Below are 18,707 nucleotides of genomic sequence, written 5' to 3' on the forward strand. Positions count from 1 at the left end.
ACATGAAATTGATTTAGCAAAGCTTGAAATTTTGTAAAAGTAAATTACTTTAATGTTTTGGTTCATTACAGTTGCATAGGAAGTAATAGTATGTTGAATTTTCGTCTTCTGCACAAAAGTTCAGGGTCATAAATCTGATTGTATAGTTGAATTTTCATCAATGTCTAGCTTCTAGCGGTTAACCAGCTCTAAATTAATTATACACTAAATAATCAAATTCGTGAAATTACAAAAATTTTAATCAATTTCCTTCTTTTTTCTGTGTATATAAATATCCATGCTAAATTCATCAAATTCATGTAGTTTGAGCCTGCAGCGATATTGATCAAAATGGCATCATCTCAGCCTCACCTTGAGAACTCTGAGTTCCCCATACTTAGCCTTCAGGAACTCATCAAAGATCCCAACATTACTGTGCCAAAAAACTACCATCGTCCCGATCAAGAGCCTCTAAAACTCTTAAACGAGAACGATCACTTCCCTGCAATCCCCACCATTGACCTGGATCGTTTGGTTTCCAAGGAACACACAGAGCTTGAGCAAGAGAAGCTGGAAGCAACGTGCAAGGAATGGGGTATCTTTCAGGTTTGTAAACGTTACTAGAACGATAAAGGTTCATATAGTTAAATAAAATACGAATAAAAAAACAGCCTGACTGTTATGGGTTTGTGTTATATGATGTAGTTGGTGAACCATGGAGTCAGCTTTTCACTGCTGGAGAAGCTGAAACTTGAGATCCAAGAATTTTTTAAGCTTCCTGTTGAAGACAAAATGAAATTCAAGATAAAACCAGGTGAGTTTGAAGGGTATGGATCCCTTGTTCGATCCGACGGAAAACTTGATTGGGGTGACAGGTTGCTTATGATAACCAACCCGGTTCACAGGAGAAAACCATACCTCTTTCCAGAGCTCCCTTCATCCTTAAGGTGATTAATTTGTCTATGATAAACTGGGAAAAAATGGATTACTATTTTGTAAGTATTAATTTACTTATTTATTTGCATGCACATGCAGGAATACTTTAGAGTGTTACTTCCAGGAATTGCAAAATCTGTCCAAAATACTACTTGGGATGATAGCGAAGAATCTGAAGATGGAGATTAAAGAAATGGAAGAATTGTTTGAGGATGGGATGCAATCAGTGAGGTTGAATTATTATCCTCCATGTTCAAAACCAGAGGTGGTTATGGGTATTATTCCTCACTCTGATGCCACTGGAATCACTATTTTGCATCAAGTTAATGGAGTTGACGGCCTTCAGATTAAAAAGGGCGGCGTTTGGATTCCTCTTAGCATCCTTCCTGAAGCTTTTGTAATAAACTTGGGAGATATTCTAGAGGTTTGCCAGAGCTCTCTCTTACTTTTTCATACTATGTACCGTCACTGCACTCCTACAATTGGTCTTTCGGATAAATATTTACACACATGATCAATTTGTATGATTTAATATACACGAATATATAACTTTAATGTTGCAACCCTAATTCTACATAACCTACACACATATTATAAAATATTGAATTAAACTTTATGATTATAAATACTTAACACATTATGCAATTTAAATTTGTAAAACTGTGATTTCATAATACTACTGAGATTATCTACATATGAAAGACTATTCATCTGCTCTTGAAACCTCTTTGAATAATAATTTTTAATGAATAAAGCTATACTAATTGGTTTTGAAGTGGACATATAAGGTTAATAGGTCTTCTATCAAAGGTCTAATAAACTTTAAAGACCACTTTAATAGTGTCTACTCATATCATAATTATAAGTATATTAGACTTATCTTTATTGATAACTTAAGCTGATTTGAAAACTGTTATTGAACTATTCAATTATTCAGTTTTATTAAACTAAAATCATAATTAATGTGAGTCTATATCAAAAATTTTTTTGATACAATTCTCTCTGAGTCTGACTGCTTTACGGCCAAGATTGAAGCAACTGTTTGTTTATATATGTTGAATATATATGAGTTTGAACGTTATATCTGCACAGATTATAAGTAACGGAGTCTATCAGAGCATTGAGCATAGGGCATCGATAAACACAGAGAAAGAGAGGATATCAGTTGCTTTTTTCGTCAACCCAAGGTTCGATGCAGAGATTGGACCAACAAGCGGCCTGATAAGCCCTGAAAACCCACCATTATTCAAGAAAATAGGGATGGAAGATTACGTTAAAGGTTTCTCCTCCCTGAAGCTCAATGGAAAAAAATACTTGGCCAACATGAAGATTGAAAATGGTGAAGGCATGCAGCACGATAACTGAATAAATGGTCGACGACCTAGATGAATAATATTACTACATGGAAATAAATGATCTTGTGTTGTAAGATTTTTATTATATTGTGTGTGCAAGTGTGTTCCAGGTGTTTCTTTGATCATTCAGGTCTGCTTTCACAAGGGCAGTGTTGAAAAATAAATTGATTCATGTGATGCTTTAAAAATTTGTATACAATTTGTAATATTATTAATAAGTGAAAATAGTAAGATGTTGTTGTGATAAATGTTAAAAGTTGTTTAATAGTTTGATTTTTATGGAGTATCCTTGCTTGATAGTTTGAACCTTTAGCAACATTTTGTTAAAAACTCCCAATTCAGTGTAAGTTTATTGTTGGATATAACAAGTCTCTATACCTATGTTCACAAACTAAATTGCTATAATGTAATTTAAAATAAATTTCTAGAATATTGAGGCCAACCTCCCATCATTACTTGTTAAATTTGCTGCAGAAAATGACCAAATTTTTCCTTTGAAAGTATAGTACTCTTCCAAGTAATTTGACTTTCACAATATGATGGTATGTAATTTTGAAACTAATTACCCAAGGACCTTTTACATGAATACAAAAAGCTTACTTGGTAGAGGACTTACAGACCAATTCAACTACTTCATTAATTCATTAATTTTTATTAACTGTTAATGCAGTTATAATGGATGAAGAGAAACCAACATTAGAAGGCATTTATAAGAGTATGAAGTCGAACCCGAATATTTTATCTTAATAATCATGAATTTAATTATTATATAACTTGAAGTAATGTTGTAGCCATTAACTAAATTTCCTGAATCTTGATCACTTATCATTAACACTAAAACTTGTACCACTAAATTAATTCCTCAGCAATATAAAAAATGTTGAAACTAATTAGTGGAGGAAGTTAATAAAAATATTTAAGCAAAATAAAAATAAATAAATAATATTTCAAAGCACAGAGAATTTAGGGCATTTGGTGATAGATTCGACTATAAAAAGATAAAAAAATAAAATAAAGTAAGTTGACTATGTGCTTTTTATGAACTCTAAACACTTCTTTAGAATTAAGTAACATTGATTTACGCGGAGGTTTTGCATGGACACCCTAAGGTTAGGAAGAGAAAAGAAGATTCCCACGTTTTATAAGTTGTAATGAAACATTTATATTCTTATAATTGAATATTATTTGTTAAAAAGTAATTAACATAATAGTATAATTATGAATGGACGTGATTTGAGCCAAATTGAAATCTGATTGATTTTTGGCTTGAGATCGATGTCTCTCTAGTGTCATCACATTGAAACTAGTATTATCGATGAAAAACCCGTAATGACAAATAATGTTAGAGGGGGGTGAAATAATTATTTAAAACTTAAATAATTTATTAGTCATTTAGATTATTTGTGGTCTTACAATTTCTCAAACATTAGTTAATATTTTTTATTAATATAATATTAATAGTTATATTTTTATAATAACTTTTGATAATGTAAAAAATAATGATAGAGTTATTAAATTAATGTTATGTTATATATTTATATCGTTTAATGAAAAATTATTTCATATTAGATATGCATCTCATATTATTAATTTAATAATTTAAAATGGTTTGAGTATAGCTAAAGATAATAAATTAACAATTAGACATGTTATCATATATATTTCATTATCTCCATCACGAATTCAAACATATCATGAATTATATAAGTCAATGGGGTTAAGTAGAAAAAAAATTAAATGCAGATATTAAAACTAGGTTGAATTTAACATATTTTATGTTAAAAGCATGCGAATGGTAGAGGTGTGCACGGTTTGGTATGGTGCAGTTTAAAAAAATTTTCAAATCAAACTGAAAAAGCAATTTGAAAAATTTTCAAACCAAACTAAAAAAAATACGGTTTAGTTTGGTTTAAATAATGATTTGAATTAATTAAAATCATACACTTCTAAATACATATTATTTAATAAAATTAAATTAATTATACTTTTCTACAACATAATATAAACATATAAAATAAATTGGAGGGGGCGTTCGGTTGGAATAATATTTTATTACTTTGATAATTTAACTTTTATTATTTTTATTAGTTTGTTTTGTTTGTAAAGTAATAAAAGATTTCACTAATATTTTATTATCAATATTGATCTAATAGGCAAGGTTTTCAAAATCGGACCGGGATAAAAACCGTTTTAAGTACTGGTTTCGATCAGACCGATTGAACCGTTTGAACCGGTCGATCGGACCGGAATTGCAGTTTAATCATAAAATTTGCATGTGTACAATCCCTTGTTTCAGTTCAATTTTTATCACTTTATATTGCTTTAGTTCACTGTACAATCACAAACTCATGCAGTTTTAAATTTGAAACTTTTGCTTTAAAACTTTCAAAAGTTTTCACAACCTTAAGCAGTTGATCCACCAAAGAGTTTATAAGGCCTTACAAAACACCAGCTTCCTATCGTTGCCTGAGAAGTCGTCGATCACAACAACAACGGAAACTCGCCGTCGTCAGCCACCGTTGAGCATGAGAAGTCACCGTGAAACTTGCAAATATAGCCGTGAACTGTTGCCTTGTGAGCCTGCAAACCAACACCCCTCGGCGGCAGCGTCGTAGTCAGCAGCCGTACTTAAACCGTCGTCGACAAGGAACAGGAAATTCATCGGAGAAATTCGTCGGCTGAGGACTACGTCTGCGTGCACTGCAAGGAAGAGGAAAAAAGAAAAACAATGTTTTATATGCAGCCTTGAACCTGATTTGCATGGACCGGGTTGGATCGCGGTTCAAGCGAGAACCAGCTTCAACCGCGGTCCAACCCAATTTCAATCCAAAAACGGTTTTGCCTTCAACAGAACCCGACTATAGTGCCGATTCACGGCCCAACTAGTTCGACCGACCAGTTCGGTCTGATTTTTAAAACATGATAACGGGTAATATATAAGTAATTTAATTACTATCTTTATCTTAATTATTAAAGATTACTAAAGTGATTTTAAATTTATTACTATTTTATCCTTATTTTTTAACTTTTTTAACAAAAATGTCCTCAATTTTCTATTAAAACAATAAATAATATGTTACATATTTTTATACCTATTAATCTTTCATATAATAAATAAATAATATATTAGTATTCTTTTATTACTTCTAATTAAATAAAATAATTATTTATACACATCAATTTTACCTAACATTATCAAATATATAATAAATTTATACTTAATAATTTTTCAGGTAATTTATCTTTCCAGTAATCTTTCATTTTTAGTAATAAAACTAATTGAATTATAGTTTTGTAGATTACAATATAAACATATAAAATAAAAATGTTATATATACACATACACATGTAAAGAAAATGATTAAATAAATATGAAAAAAATAAGTTGTACATCTATTTGTTTACTAAACAATTTTGTCAAATATATTTATATATATATTTAAAAAAAAATACTGTTTACAGTTTATAATTTGGTTTGGTCTGAAAATTGTCCTAGCCACAACTCAAACTAAAAAAAAAAACAGTTTGAAAATTTGGTTTGGTCTGAAAATTGTCCTAAACCATAATTTTTAAGTGGTTTTGTTTGATTTTACAATTTAAAACAAATTATGAACACCCCTAGCAAAGTGTATCAAGTAATTATAACACGTTTTTTCAATACTCAACTTAAAGATTTGAAAAATCTGATTTTTTTGACAGATTATGATTGACAAATTGTCATGGCTCTAATGAATACGTTAGAGCCCTTAAAGATAAGCATAAACCAATACTCAGGTGTGTACTATCGAACTACATATTTAATTTTGTATTATCTATTAAAAATTAGTGATTTTTAAGAATATAAATATCATAATATTTTCCAAAATATGTCTACACAAATAGAACAAAAATTTAAAAAGTATTGGACCGAAGTTCCTTTATGTTGTTGTCATTGTTTTAGATTCTAAGGCAAAATTATTAGAAGTAAAAACAAGAGTTAGCAAAACTGATGAAACATTAGAACTTTTAAATAAATGACTAGTGTTCAAGCTTCTACCATACTTATAAAACCTGAAAAATTACTTACAAAAAAAATTTCCAACAGATAATAGAATAGACTATATTCAAGAATTTTTATTGGAAATATATAGTATTTATGAAAATAAATATGGAAGGAGAGCATAAACTTATATAGTATTTATGAAAATAAATATAAAAGAAGAGCACAAACTTCAAAATGTGAGCTAAGTTCTAGTAGTATGGAAGGAAAACACAAACTTTAGAATATAAGATAAGTTTTACTAGTTTAGGCAAAAAAAAGTCACACATATAGTTACTCTTGCATAAAGGTAAACAGTTTGTGAGCTGAAGTACAAATCATAATAAGTTTTATAATTGTATTAGTATTGATCATTATCTAGATTTTATTAAACAATATAATGACGACAAATTAAATGTTTTAGCATAGTGGAAAGCAAATCTAGAAAGTTTTCATATACCTTATGTCATGACATGAGATCTACTAACTCCTCCGATGTCTACTACAACATTAAAATATGTTTTTAGTGCAAGTGATGCATGTTGGACGATAGACGATCCAATTGAGACCCACACATGGTCAAAATGATTATGTGTATGAAAGATTGGGTGAAAATTGACTTTAAGTTACAAAATCAAGTCATAGAAAATATTTTTGAAGAATTGAAGAATCTGAACATTGAAGACGAGTAGATGGTATATATGTATCGTACTTATATTTGTAATTGTATATTATATAAATGAATTGATTTGTAATATGTTTGAATATTTTTTTTTATGTAACAACGATATTCCTTTGCTACAAGTCAGTGATTATCAATAAAATATTTGAGAAATTTTTCTCGGTTTTAGTGATTAGAAAATGATTTTTATTTAAATATTTTAATTAAAATTAAAAATTTAGTTTTAACAAGCTAGCTTGTTAAAGGCCAACACAACACGACTACTTAAAGATTGTCATGGGTCTATATGTTTTATTAGAGTAGCCTGACATGGAGGCCTATAATGGTGTGGGCCTTGGGCCCAACACGACCCGTAGTCATGGTGAGTTGTGTCGAAATGGCTTTTAGTCAAAATTTATGTATAAAGTTTAAATTTAATACTGTCAAAATTTACATATAAATATGATATTATCATCGAATAATGCTATACAATTCAAAAATCCATTTATTATTGCTACACAATTCAAACACTTAAGATTAGAAAACTTCATAAAATCCATTTATTATTGTAACACATAACAAATACGATAATATTATATGAATTAATGAATTGGGACAAAAATTTTTACCAACGAAATATTTTTGGGAAATTAATTAAAATAGACACCGAATTTGTCGCTTAAACTTTTTTCGGCAAGATTTCTCAACATTTACCTTTTGAAGCAAATGGTATTTTTCATTCCAAAAATACCCTTCATTTTATTTCTTTTCATTTACAACAGTTTTCACAGATTAAACTTTTATATTTTAGAGTATATGGATTAAACTTTAATTTTTCTGTAATGAATAAGATTTATAGATGAAAAATGGATTAATTTAGGATGTAATAATTGATATTTATATACTTTTATACCTATACAAAATGATGAACATAAAACGGTGCATTTTTTCGAGCGAGTGCAAAAATGTGCAAAAGTGTAAAGGGGTGCGTGGAAATGCGAAGGTGTGAGTGAAAATATGAAGGGCATGTGTCAACTCCGAATGGGTGAGTGAAATCGTAAAAGGGTGTGTCAACTCAGAAGGGGTGCATCAAAATCGTAAAGGACTGCGTGAAATCGTAAAAGGTGCGTCAACTTTGAAGGGGTACGTGAAATCGTAAAATGGTGCATCATTCTCTTAAGGGGTGCGTGCATGCATAAAGGGGTGCGTCAAAATCGTAAAGGACTGCGTGAAATCGTAAAAGGTGTGTCAACTTCGAAGGGGTACATGAAATCATAAAAGGGTGCATCATTCTCTTAAGAGGTGCATGCATGCATAAAAGGGTACATGAAATCTTAAAAAGGTGCGTCAGCTTCTGAAAGGGGTGCGTTAACCTCTAAAGAGGTGCGTGAAAGGGTGTGACACTTTGTTATAACCTGAAGGGGTGCGTGAAAGGGTGCGGCAAGGCTAAAGGGCTATGTGAAAATACAAATGGGTACATAAAAATACAAATGAGTGCATAAAAATACAAATGAGCGTATAAAAATACAAACAAGGGGGTGTAAAAATACAAATAGTTGCCAAAAATACAAAACGGGTGTATAAAAATACAAAACAGGTGCGTGAAAATACAAACGGGTCCGTAAAAATACAAACGGGGTGCGTGAAAATACAAACTGGTGTGTAAAGATATAAACGGGTGCATAAAAATATAAAATAGTGTGTGAAAATTGAAAAATGGTGCGTGAAAATACAAATAGGTGCGTGAAAATATAAACAGGTGCGTAAAACTGCAAACAAGTGTGTGACAACATAAAAAATATATATTATATTAATAATATAATATATATAATATATTTTTTAAATATATAAAAAGGTGCAGGGAAATGCAAAAGGGTGCGTCCCTTTGCATTTTTACGCACCCCTTTATATATAATATATTAATAATATAATATATAATATTATATATTATATATGTAAATATATACTATATTATATTATATATTATTATTATTATTATTACGCATCTGTTTATATTTTCACGCACCCCTTTACACATTTACACACCTCTTTACACTTTCACGCGCCCTTTCATAACTTTATGCACCCTTTTACAAATTCAGACACCCCTTTATAGTTTCACGAATTGCACTCTTTCACGCACCCCTTTAGAGATTCACATACCCCTTTACATTTTTGTACATTTTTGCACCCGCTTGAAAAAATGCACCGTTTTGAGAAAACTCCCACCCTTTCACTCATTTTTGTACCATTTCGAAGAGACATGCACCATTTCTCACCCGGTACAATCCACACATCCTATGTTAGTTATGTCCATCATTTTGTAAATGTATAAAAATATATAAATATCAATTATTATATCGAAAATTAATCTGTTTTTCATCTTTAAATCTTATTCATTACAGAAAAATTAAGTTTAATTTGTATACTTTGAAATATAAAAGAAGATTAATCTGTGAAAACTTTTGTAAATACAAAGAAATAGGATGATGGGTATTTTTGAAATAAAAAATATCATTTGCTTAAAAAGGTAAAAGTTGAGAAATCTTGTCGAAAAAGGTTTAGGTGGCAAATTCGGTATCTATTTTAATTAATTTCCTAATATTTTTAAATAAAGAATTGGTTTTATGTAGCATTACAGTGATATGGCTAATGAAATAAAAATTAATATATTAATGATACATCATCAATGTATTTGGTTGGTTCTCATAACATTACTCTAACAAATCACTGCAAAACAAACAAAAAACTAATCTATTTAATAAACCCTACATATGGCATAGTAGCATATATGCTAATAATTTTAACGTAACATTACTATAGACTTACTCAGCTACTATAAACCTCCTCCGATACTGTTTCTTACACCACTCTCAAAAATCAATTTTTAATCGCACTACTGCCTTCCCTAGCAATAAGAACTATGATTGCCTGAAGAATTGTTCAAGTGTTTGAGTTCTCAGGTGAGTGAAAAATAAGTTTAAAATACGAAATTGAAAATAAAAGGCCAGAGGACTATTTCCCACCAAAGTTTTAACTAAATCTTAAAGCACACTCATAATAGTTGAAAAATCCGAACGCTCATCCATTAGCTAATTAAGGTTAAAATTTTTTTGTTAGAGACAAGAATAAAATCGTCTTTTTACCACTAAACCCTAAAACCAAAAAAATTTATATTTTTTACCCCTTTAGTTTAGAAAACTAACAATCCCCACCCCCCCTCCCAAATGATTAAACTTTGAAAAACTGCATTTCCCATTTAGGGTTTCTCTTTTCTTCTTCTCCTGTGATAAAGCTCCTCTCCGGCTAACTTCCTCTTCCCACCCATCTTCTCCAGCGACGAAGCTCTCTCTTCAAATAACTAGCTTCTTGAGTATCACAAATTCACAATAATCTCTTTGAATAACTAAGTTTAGCAATATCAATAATAATCATTGTAATTTTCAGGTAACATCAACTGTAATTTCCGGGTTAATTAATACAACAAGATTGTTCATTCTCATTATTTTTGTTGTTAATCTTCACACCCACAGTCTGTTTACAATAGAATCAACTTGTTCTTTATGTATCTGATAGGATTTTAGTAAATAGTTTAGATTCTGTATAAAATTATATGGGAGAGTTTTCAAGTGTGGGTTGGGATTAGTCTTGAACAATTTTATCTTACGCTATGTTAGTGATATTTCGAGTGGATTGGTCATGTCCCGTGAATGTAGGCAAATTCATCCAAACCATGAAAGTGTGGTATTATTATGTGCAAAATCATACCATTCCAGTCTGATTCCATCAATACTGAAATGTTGCAATTTTGAATAGACTTAAACTGTTCCGGTGCAATTCTAATTGAAATTTCACCGATATGACCAGTGTAATTTTAACTAAAATTGAATCAAAATAATATAATTTTGATCAAATTATACTATTTCAATGTGAATCAAGTTGTCCTTCATAGGTGACAGTTTAAGGTTTTATAAAGCAGGGAAGAAAAATGTATTTAATAAAGTATGGGGGAAAATGTTGTTAATTTTTAATAAAAATTAGAAGTTATGAATGGTATTTTGCCGGTTAAGTGTATTTATCACAAAAAATCAACTAATTTCACAGACCATATTTGACAGAAGTCAACAAAATTGTTATTTTTTTTACAAAAACTATTATTTTTAACCTAGTTTTGGTGGGATATAGTTGCCCTTAGGGGTGAATGATTTCAGATACCCTTTCAAAAAACAGGGAACCGCAATCAAAATTGAAACCAATTGATACCTAAAAACAGGAACCGAAACTGGAACCAATCCCTCTTGTAACAGGATCCTACTTGGAGCCGAGATGGTTAATTCTAGGTATAGTCTAACTCCTACCTTGAGCTAACAGTTTAAAATTTCTGACCAGACCATTTTCTTTTGTACAATCTAAAGGTTTAAAATGTGATGCAAGTTCATCTTCTAAAGATGATATTAAATTATTTTTTTACAGCAAAAGATAAATTTACCCTCGGTGGTTCCAGTTCTCACCAAAAACTGTCAGTTCCAAAGAATTGGAACCGAAACCTCTTAAGGTAGGCTAGTTTTGATTCTTATTCGAAATTGAAATCAAGATATCCAATAGTTCCAATTTCAATTCGGGTATTTTGCTCACCCCTGATTGTCCTCGTTGTAGTGTGAGATATGACTTCAAGGCCTTGGGTTGTTCAAATTGTTTTCTTCTTTTTCAAGACTTTTAGTTGTCTCCTCCAACTCTTTCTAAACATTTATGTAAGCTATGTTCATCTACTATTGTTCCAGGGGAGAAAAAAAAAAAACCGTCGATGGGCTATCATATCCTCATTATTTCGTGCAAGTTTTGCTCTTTTCCTTTGGTTGTGTAAAACCTCTGAAAATTCTCTTTTTTTGCTTCATTTAATATGAGCATCCTTCAAGCTCCAAGCCTTCAAGCTCGCAACCTTTACGGCTTCGGTCCCATTATTGAAAACGTACAAATGAGCTTTATCATCAACCGCCAACTTTGGATAGACTCTGGCTGTGATGCAACTCTTGCCTCCTCCACCAAAGCTCTCCACTATTGAATGATCAATCTGTTGCAAAAAATGTCAAAAGTGGTGATGTTTTTAAAACAAATTTTAGTGTTTTAGTCTAATCTCTTAATGTCTTACCAAGCTCCTTAGTGATATTTTCTCTGAAACGGGATCCACATTCAAGAAAGTTCCATAAGTAGTCTTGTCATTGTCATTGTTTAAGGAAGATCTGCCATGGCAAGTATAATAAGAAATCAATCAATAAAATCGGCCAAGACCAGCTTTAGCTGAGAGAAGAGATGGACCTGCTTTGGTCACTGCACATTAGCACAACCGGTTGCTTGCTAGCTTTGCGTATAAAGATTCTGAAGAACACTGCTGTGAACTCTTGAGAATCATTAGAGGCCAAAACTTTCAACCCAAATGGACCAAGACTGCCTTTAACTGATGCATTCCTTTCATTGCAAAGCTTTTGAGCATGGTGCCTTTTTAAATTGATCACTTCTGCTTTGTTAATGTCAGTTATCTCAAGTGAAATATCAACGTCTGCCTGTATAAACAGAAGGAAACTGAGGGAATCAACAAAATTCTTTTGTTAGTTTGTTCATTATTTGTTATTATATGCATGAAGTAGTCACCTGTGCAGCTGTGATGCCTGTTATTTCGTGGGTTGATCCTGCATCCAGCGACTTGTGCTGTAAATGTATTTCATTATCGCGAAGCATCTCAAGTTCTGCTACTGGCCATTGTATCAACTGCTTTCCGGATTTATCAAGCCAAACCGTCCTGGGAATGGCCTGCAAATTGAATACAAGAATACAATCTTCGGTGACAAAATTTTTTAAAATGCGGATTTCGTTAGATAGTAAAGGTTGTAAGTAATGACTAATAATCACTAAATTACCTGAAGTCCAGACCATCCCTTTTTAGCATCATCCTTCACACTTGATGATTCATTAATCCATCCCCACAAGACTCTCCGATTCCTAGCACTATCAAAGAAAGTCTTGGAAGCATAAAACTTCCCATAATCATATTTCAATCCTCTGTCTCCTTCAATGGAGCCATTATCAGGAATATATTTATCAGTCCTGTAATTATAATTCCCAGTTGTGTAATAATCATGCTTAGTATTATCCAAGCTGACCTTCAGCACATGCTTAACATTACGACCAAGAGTTGATGTATCAAGACCAGTAACATTATCAACTGCCACCGGGTAAAAATCAGGACACTCCCACATTCCTGTGTGCTTGCCAGAATGTAGAGGGCGTTTAACCTGGGACCAAGTTATAAAATCTTCACTCCTGAAAAGAATTGCCAACCCCAAATCATCGTTTTTGCTTCCAATGACGACTCTCCAGGCTTTATCAGGGCCTTGCCAGGCGGTGGAAGGGTCTCTAAATGCGCTCGCATTGATGCCATTTTTGGAATCAGGTGCCATCAGTGGGTTCTTTGGGAACTTTTCCCATTCTATAAGATAAGGGTCGGATAAATTCTTGGGGAAAGCTAAATTTTGAACCTGGTTGTTGTCAAGGTCAATGCCAGTGTACAAAATGGCCGGTTTGTCTCCAGGAAGAATTGTGGCAGAACCAGACCAGCAGCCCTTTTCATCGTATTTCTGAGAAGGGGAGATGGCCGGTTCATGTGAAACCCAGTTGATGAGATCTTCGGATGTAGAATGAGCCCACACAATGTTGCCCCACACCACACCTTTGGGATTGTATTGGTAGAACAAGTGATAAATTCCATTGTGAATCATAACTCCTGCAATGCACATATTATGGCATAAAGTGATTGTTTAGCAGTAAACAAAGAAGAGAACAAGTGTAATACTGACCATTGGGATCTGCATTGTCCATGCCACAATTACAAAACGTCAAACGGACAAAAACCCAGAGAAGAAAAGGCAAATATTGTTAGATATATAAACAAGAATATGCAAGTAAAAATTCAGGAGTATTAAAAGAAAGAGGGGCACCATTGATCCAGTTTTTGTGAGGTTGGAAATGATAACCAGTTCTGTAAGGTTGATCTGTAGAATTAGAGGAAACATTTAGAGAAATCTGAAGTTGGTCGTAAATGCGATGTGATGCTTCAAGTTCAACAATGCCATGGCCAAGGCAAAGTGAAAATAATAGGACTAGAGAGATTGAAAAGCGCATGGTGTTGAACCTGGATTCAGGTTTTGAATGATTTGCGCCATTCCAGGCTGCTATTTATAAGGATTAAACTTCAAGTGATGGCTCAAGCGATTTATTAGCTGACGCCTGAGGATTTCCTTAAATTAAGGTCTTTTGTAAATTAAGTTGACTATGAAGAAAATTTTTCTCTATGATTAGATTGAAATGGCTATTTTAGAAACTAAAATGATCTGATGACTAATCAAGGAGTATATGAGTCAAGACATGCCATAACCACATCTATCAATATGACTTGGATGCGCCAATATTTTAGCCATATAAATCTTTCTTGTTACAGATTTTCAAAATCTTTTTGTATATGGAAATTGCAGAGTTGCTAAAACAGACAGCCTCCAGCTGCTGCTGCTGCTAAAATGGCGTCCTGGCCTACACACTTTAGCTGACGCCCGAGGATTTCCTTGAGTTGAGATTTTTGGTAAATTAAGTTGACAAAAAAGAAATTTTTTCGTCCATGATTAGATTTATATGGCTATTTTAGAAACTAAAACTTATATTTTAGACTATATGCATTTTAGCATTTGATCTGATGACAGATCGAGGAACATATGAGTCAAGACATGCCATTACCACATTTATCAGCCTGATTTGGATGCACCAATTTATAATATTATTTTCTTGTTACAGATGTTTTGTATAGGGAATCGCAGAGTTTTGCTAAAATGGACACCCTCCAGCTGCTGCTAAATTGGCGTCCTGGCCCACAGACTTTGGTATGCCCGGGCTTTGCACGACCAACAAATCAAGGTTTGCAAATGTGACTGGACAGTTAGGGGCCCATAGATAGGTTTGACACAAAACCTAAAAATTATAAAATATTTTAAAAATTTATAAAAAAATAATTTTTTGCGGAAAAGTCCATAGTAATATGGTCCACCAATCTATAGGTCGTGTCCCAAGTCTTCAAATTTTATGGGCCAACATGATCGGTCAATGCCGACAATTTTGCCAACCTTAACCCGATATGACATATGGCATGGTGAGTCATGTCAATTTCAGCACGACATGCACATTGATAGGTCTCGCTAGACTATCACATTGAATGACAAACTCACACATTGTAACACTAAAAATAAAACCTAAAATTTTTGATATCTAACCTATAAGATTTGAATTCAAAAGTTTTTAAATTCATTTGATCTTATTTAGTACATATATAAATCTTGTTTTAAATATTGATATCAAATATTTATATATGTTCTTTTTCTATGATATATAATAAGGAATAATATTACCTTGTTTAATTTCTCAAGATTAAAAATAAGAACAATTTAGATATTCCAACATATAAAATGGTAAAAATATTTAAGGTATGAAAAGTGTGATATAAATATATAAGTAAGGCAACTTAAGATAAAAAATTTAATTTCCCTTGCCTTTTTGTGTTTTTTTTCTTTAACAAAATACAAAACAATATTTACTTCAACAAAACCCGTACGAGTAAATATGTGTACAAAAAACATGTTGTATGTAACATGTATTATATGCAAATAAAGGGCATATATTAGGATAAACCAGTATATTAGGATTGATATAATAGTATTTCTCAAAATGTATTATTGACTTTTGCATTGAATAACAATGGCTCACGTTCTACAACTGAAAAGGAAACTTAAATTTTTCTATGTTTAAGAATTTGTTAGCGGTATCTGTCTTATTTATTGCTCTTTGATTTATCTTCTTCCAACTTCAACTAATTAATTTGAGCTTTCTTCAGGCTCCAAGCACTCAAGCTGGTGATGTTTATCTTCTCGGTTCCATAATTGAATGCATACAAGTGGGCGTCATCATCAATTGCCAAAGTTGGATAAACTCTAGCTGTTATGCAAGCTTTGCCTTTGCCGCCAAAGCTCTCCACTATAGAATGATCAATCTGCAAACGCAACAATTTAATATACCATTATTGTTGCAGGAATGTTATCAAATATGGTGTTGGTTTGACATGATGAACTCACCAGGCTTCTTAATGAGAGCTCTTCATGGAGAGGGTCAACATTAACAAAGGCTCCATAAGTGGTCTTATCATTATCAGCGTCTAAAGAAGACCTGTCATATAAAACATAATAAGGAAAACTACACAAGACTTAGAGAGGTTGACAGGGCATTAAATAGAGATGGAGAAATAGAGGAACCTGCTTTGGTCACTGCACATAAGGACCACATATTTTTCATGGTCCTTGAAAATTCTAAAATAGACTGCTGTGTATTCTTCCAGGCTCTTTGAACTCAAAACTAGCAACCCAAATGGACCTAACGCTCCTTTCACTGAAGCACTCTTTTGACTACAAAGCAACTGTGGATTAGTCCAACCTGGCTCCAGAACTTCTGCTTTCTCAAATTCAGCTATCTTAAATGATACCTCTATATCAGCCTGTCAAACAAAATCCACCAATTTTTTGGCTTTTAGCTCAGTGGTTGAACAGTCTTGGGAGAAGATAATTACTCATTTCATATATTCAAAGCTCTTTATCCATTACATTATAGTAAACATATATATGTATAAATACAAAATTTTGATGAATTTTCTTAGTGTTTTTTACTGCATGCTGATATAGATTAACTAACCTGTGAAGCTGTGACACCTTTAACTTCAGCAATTGATCCAGCCTTCAGGAATTTGCTTGGAAATTTTACTTGGTTTACACGAAGCTTTTCAATTTCAGCAATAGGCCACTGAACCAACTGTTTTACAGATTTATCCAGCCAAATTTTCCTGGGAATTGCCTGCCAAAAGAATACAAGAAAAAAGTTTTCATTGATTTCACGCTAATATATTTATTAATTAAGTTGTTCCCATAACATGGATCTTGCAACTCAATTAAACAAAAATTAATCAATCATCAAATTACCTGTACTCCAGACCAACCCTTCTTGATATCATGTTCTACACTTGAGGATTCATTAATCCATCCCCACAAAATTCTCCGAAGAGTAACGCTATCGAAAAACGTCTTGGACGCATAAAATTTACCATAATCATACCTTAATCCAGAATCACTATCCACTTGACCTTCATCTGGCACATATTTTTCTGTAGCAGTGTCATATGTTCCAATGGTGTAATACTCATGCTTTGTGTCATCCAAACTTACTTTCAACACATGCTTAATGGATGATCCCTTCGTCGATGTATCAACGCCATAGACACCTTCAGTAGCCACTGGATAAAAATCAGGGCACTCCCACATTCCAGTATGCTCAGCAGAATGTAAAGGTTGTTTTGACGCAGTCCAATTTACAAAATTTTTGCTTCTGTATAAAATTGCTAATCCCTTGTAGTTAATTTTGCTGCCAATAATCACTCTCCATATTCTGTCAGGGCCCAACCAGGCAGTGGTTGGGTCTCTGAAAGAGCTGGCATTGATTTGATTGATTGCAGTGGGTGCCATTAGAGGATTTTTTGGTGACTTGACCCATTCCGTAAGGTAAGGGTCGGATAAATTTTTGGGCACAGCCAAATTCTGGACTTGCTTGTCATTTGGGTCTATTCCTGTGTACAAGATGGCTGGTTTTCCTCCAGGGAGCATTGTGGTGGAGCCTGACCAGCAACCTTTGATATCAGATTTCTGTGATGGATAGATGGCTGCATCATGTGGGATCCAATTAATCAGGTCCGTTGATGTGGAGTGAGCCCACACAATGTTGCCCCACACTGCACCTTTTGGATTGTATTGGTAAAACAGGTGATAAATTCCCTTGTAAACCATGGGCCCTGAAAATTCGCATTCATTAATTAAGTCAACACAAAAACGTTTACATTAAACCACAACTAAAGCAAAAGCTCAAATCAAAATCCTAACCATTGGGATCTTCATATCCAAAAGCACCCATATTTTCCATTGCAGAAGACAAAAGAACAAATGTCAGCAAGGGAAATAAACATGTAAGATTAATGAAAGTTACAAAGGAGAATAAAATCAAAACAAACCATTCATCCAGTTCTTGGGAGGCTGAAAATGGAAACCAGTTCTGTAAGGCTGACTTTCGGAAGTGGGTTCAGAAGTTTGAAGGTTTTGGAAAACACGGTGAGATGCTTCAAGCTCAACAACACATTGGCCAAGGAAGAGAGAGAACAAAAGGAACAGGCCAAGAGAAGAGCCGGCCATGGTGTTGGTGGTACAATGAGTTCTGAAAAAACTGAAAGCTTCCAGGGTATTTATAAAGGAAAAATAAATATAAACATAATAAATATTTTGTTACATTAAAATTAAAGACGTAAAAGGATTTGCTTGTTTTGTGAATGTGAGCAGTGAAAGCGAAATTAAAATTAAGGAGATTAAAGAGCTTGGAAGATCAAAGATGTGTGGTGTTTATCATCAGAGAAAAGTCAAAAGTCAAGCTTGGTGTTATTCTTAGAAAGATCCCAAGATGGATGTGTCAATTTACTTTCACAATATAATATAATTAAACTTCGATTTACACTATAAAATTTAATTTTGTATGTCATAGTTTATAAAATCCTGTCTATTTTGTTTTTGTTAAATAATATTCTACTAACTTTCTTGACTTTTTGTTAGTCAGAGGGAAAATCCGGACTCAGAAGTAG

The 18,707-nt window shown here is 32.7% G+C and overlaps 3 protein-coding genes across 3 annotated transcripts; 1 reads left to right on the plus strand and 2 right to left on the minus strand.

Moving 5' to 3' along the window:
* The first annotated feature begins 312 nt into the window (after window positions 1-312).
* On the plus strand, window positions 313-2,364 carry LOC123219616 (protein SRG1-like). Its single transcript, XM_044641620.1, has 4 exons — window positions 313-585; window positions 685-926; window positions 1,015-1,339; window positions 2,008-2,364. Exons 1-4 carry the CDS (start codon window positions 331-333, stop codon window positions 2,278-2,280), a joined length of 1,095 nt encoding a protein of 364 aa, XP_044497555.1. The 5' UTR covers window positions 313-330; the 3' UTR covers window positions 2,281-2,364.
* A 9,391-nt stretch (window positions 2,365-11,755) lies between these two features.
* Window positions 11,756-14,015, minus strand: LOC123218348 (beta-fructofuranosidase, insoluble isoenzyme CWINV1-like). The gene is made up of 7 exons (XM_044639768.1): window positions 13,942-14,015; window positions 13,801-13,809; window positions 12,865-13,727; window positions 12,599-12,757; window positions 12,266-12,510; window positions 12,099-12,189; window positions 11,756-12,020 (listed from the first exon to the last, which is right to left on the minus strand). The coding sequence occupies exons 3-7, from the start codon at window positions 13,720-13,722 to the stop codon at window positions 11,841-11,843; spliced, it is 1,533 nt and encodes a 510-aa protein (XP_044495703.1). The 5' UTR covers window positions 13,723-13,727; window positions 13,801-13,809; window positions 13,942-14,015; the 3' UTR covers window positions 11,756-11,840.
* A 1,674-nt stretch (window positions 14,016-15,689) lies between these two features.
* Window positions 15,690-18,285, minus strand: LOC123218346 (beta-fructofuranosidase, insoluble isoenzyme CWINV1-like). Its single transcript, XM_044639767.1, has 7 exons — window positions 18,090-18,285; window positions 17,962-17,970; window positions 17,011-17,873; window positions 16,727-16,885; window positions 16,294-16,532; window positions 16,117-16,207; window positions 15,690-16,034 (listed from the first exon to the last, which is right to left on the minus strand). Exons 1-7 carry the CDS (start codon window positions 18,265-18,267, stop codon window positions 15,855-15,857), a joined length of 1,719 nt encoding a protein of 572 aa, XP_044495702.1. The 5' UTR covers window positions 18,268-18,285; the 3' UTR covers window positions 15,690-15,854.
* Window positions 18,286-18,707: the final 422 nt, after the last annotated feature.

The sequence above is a fragment of the Mangifera indica genome, chromosome 6, assembly GCF_011075055.1.
Source record: "Mangifera indica cultivar Alphonso chromosome 6, CATAS_Mindica_2.1, whole genome shotgun sequence".
Classification (NCBI taxonomy): Eukaryota; Viridiplantae; Streptophyta; class Magnoliopsida; order Sapindales; family Anacardiaceae; genus Mangifera; species Mangifera indica.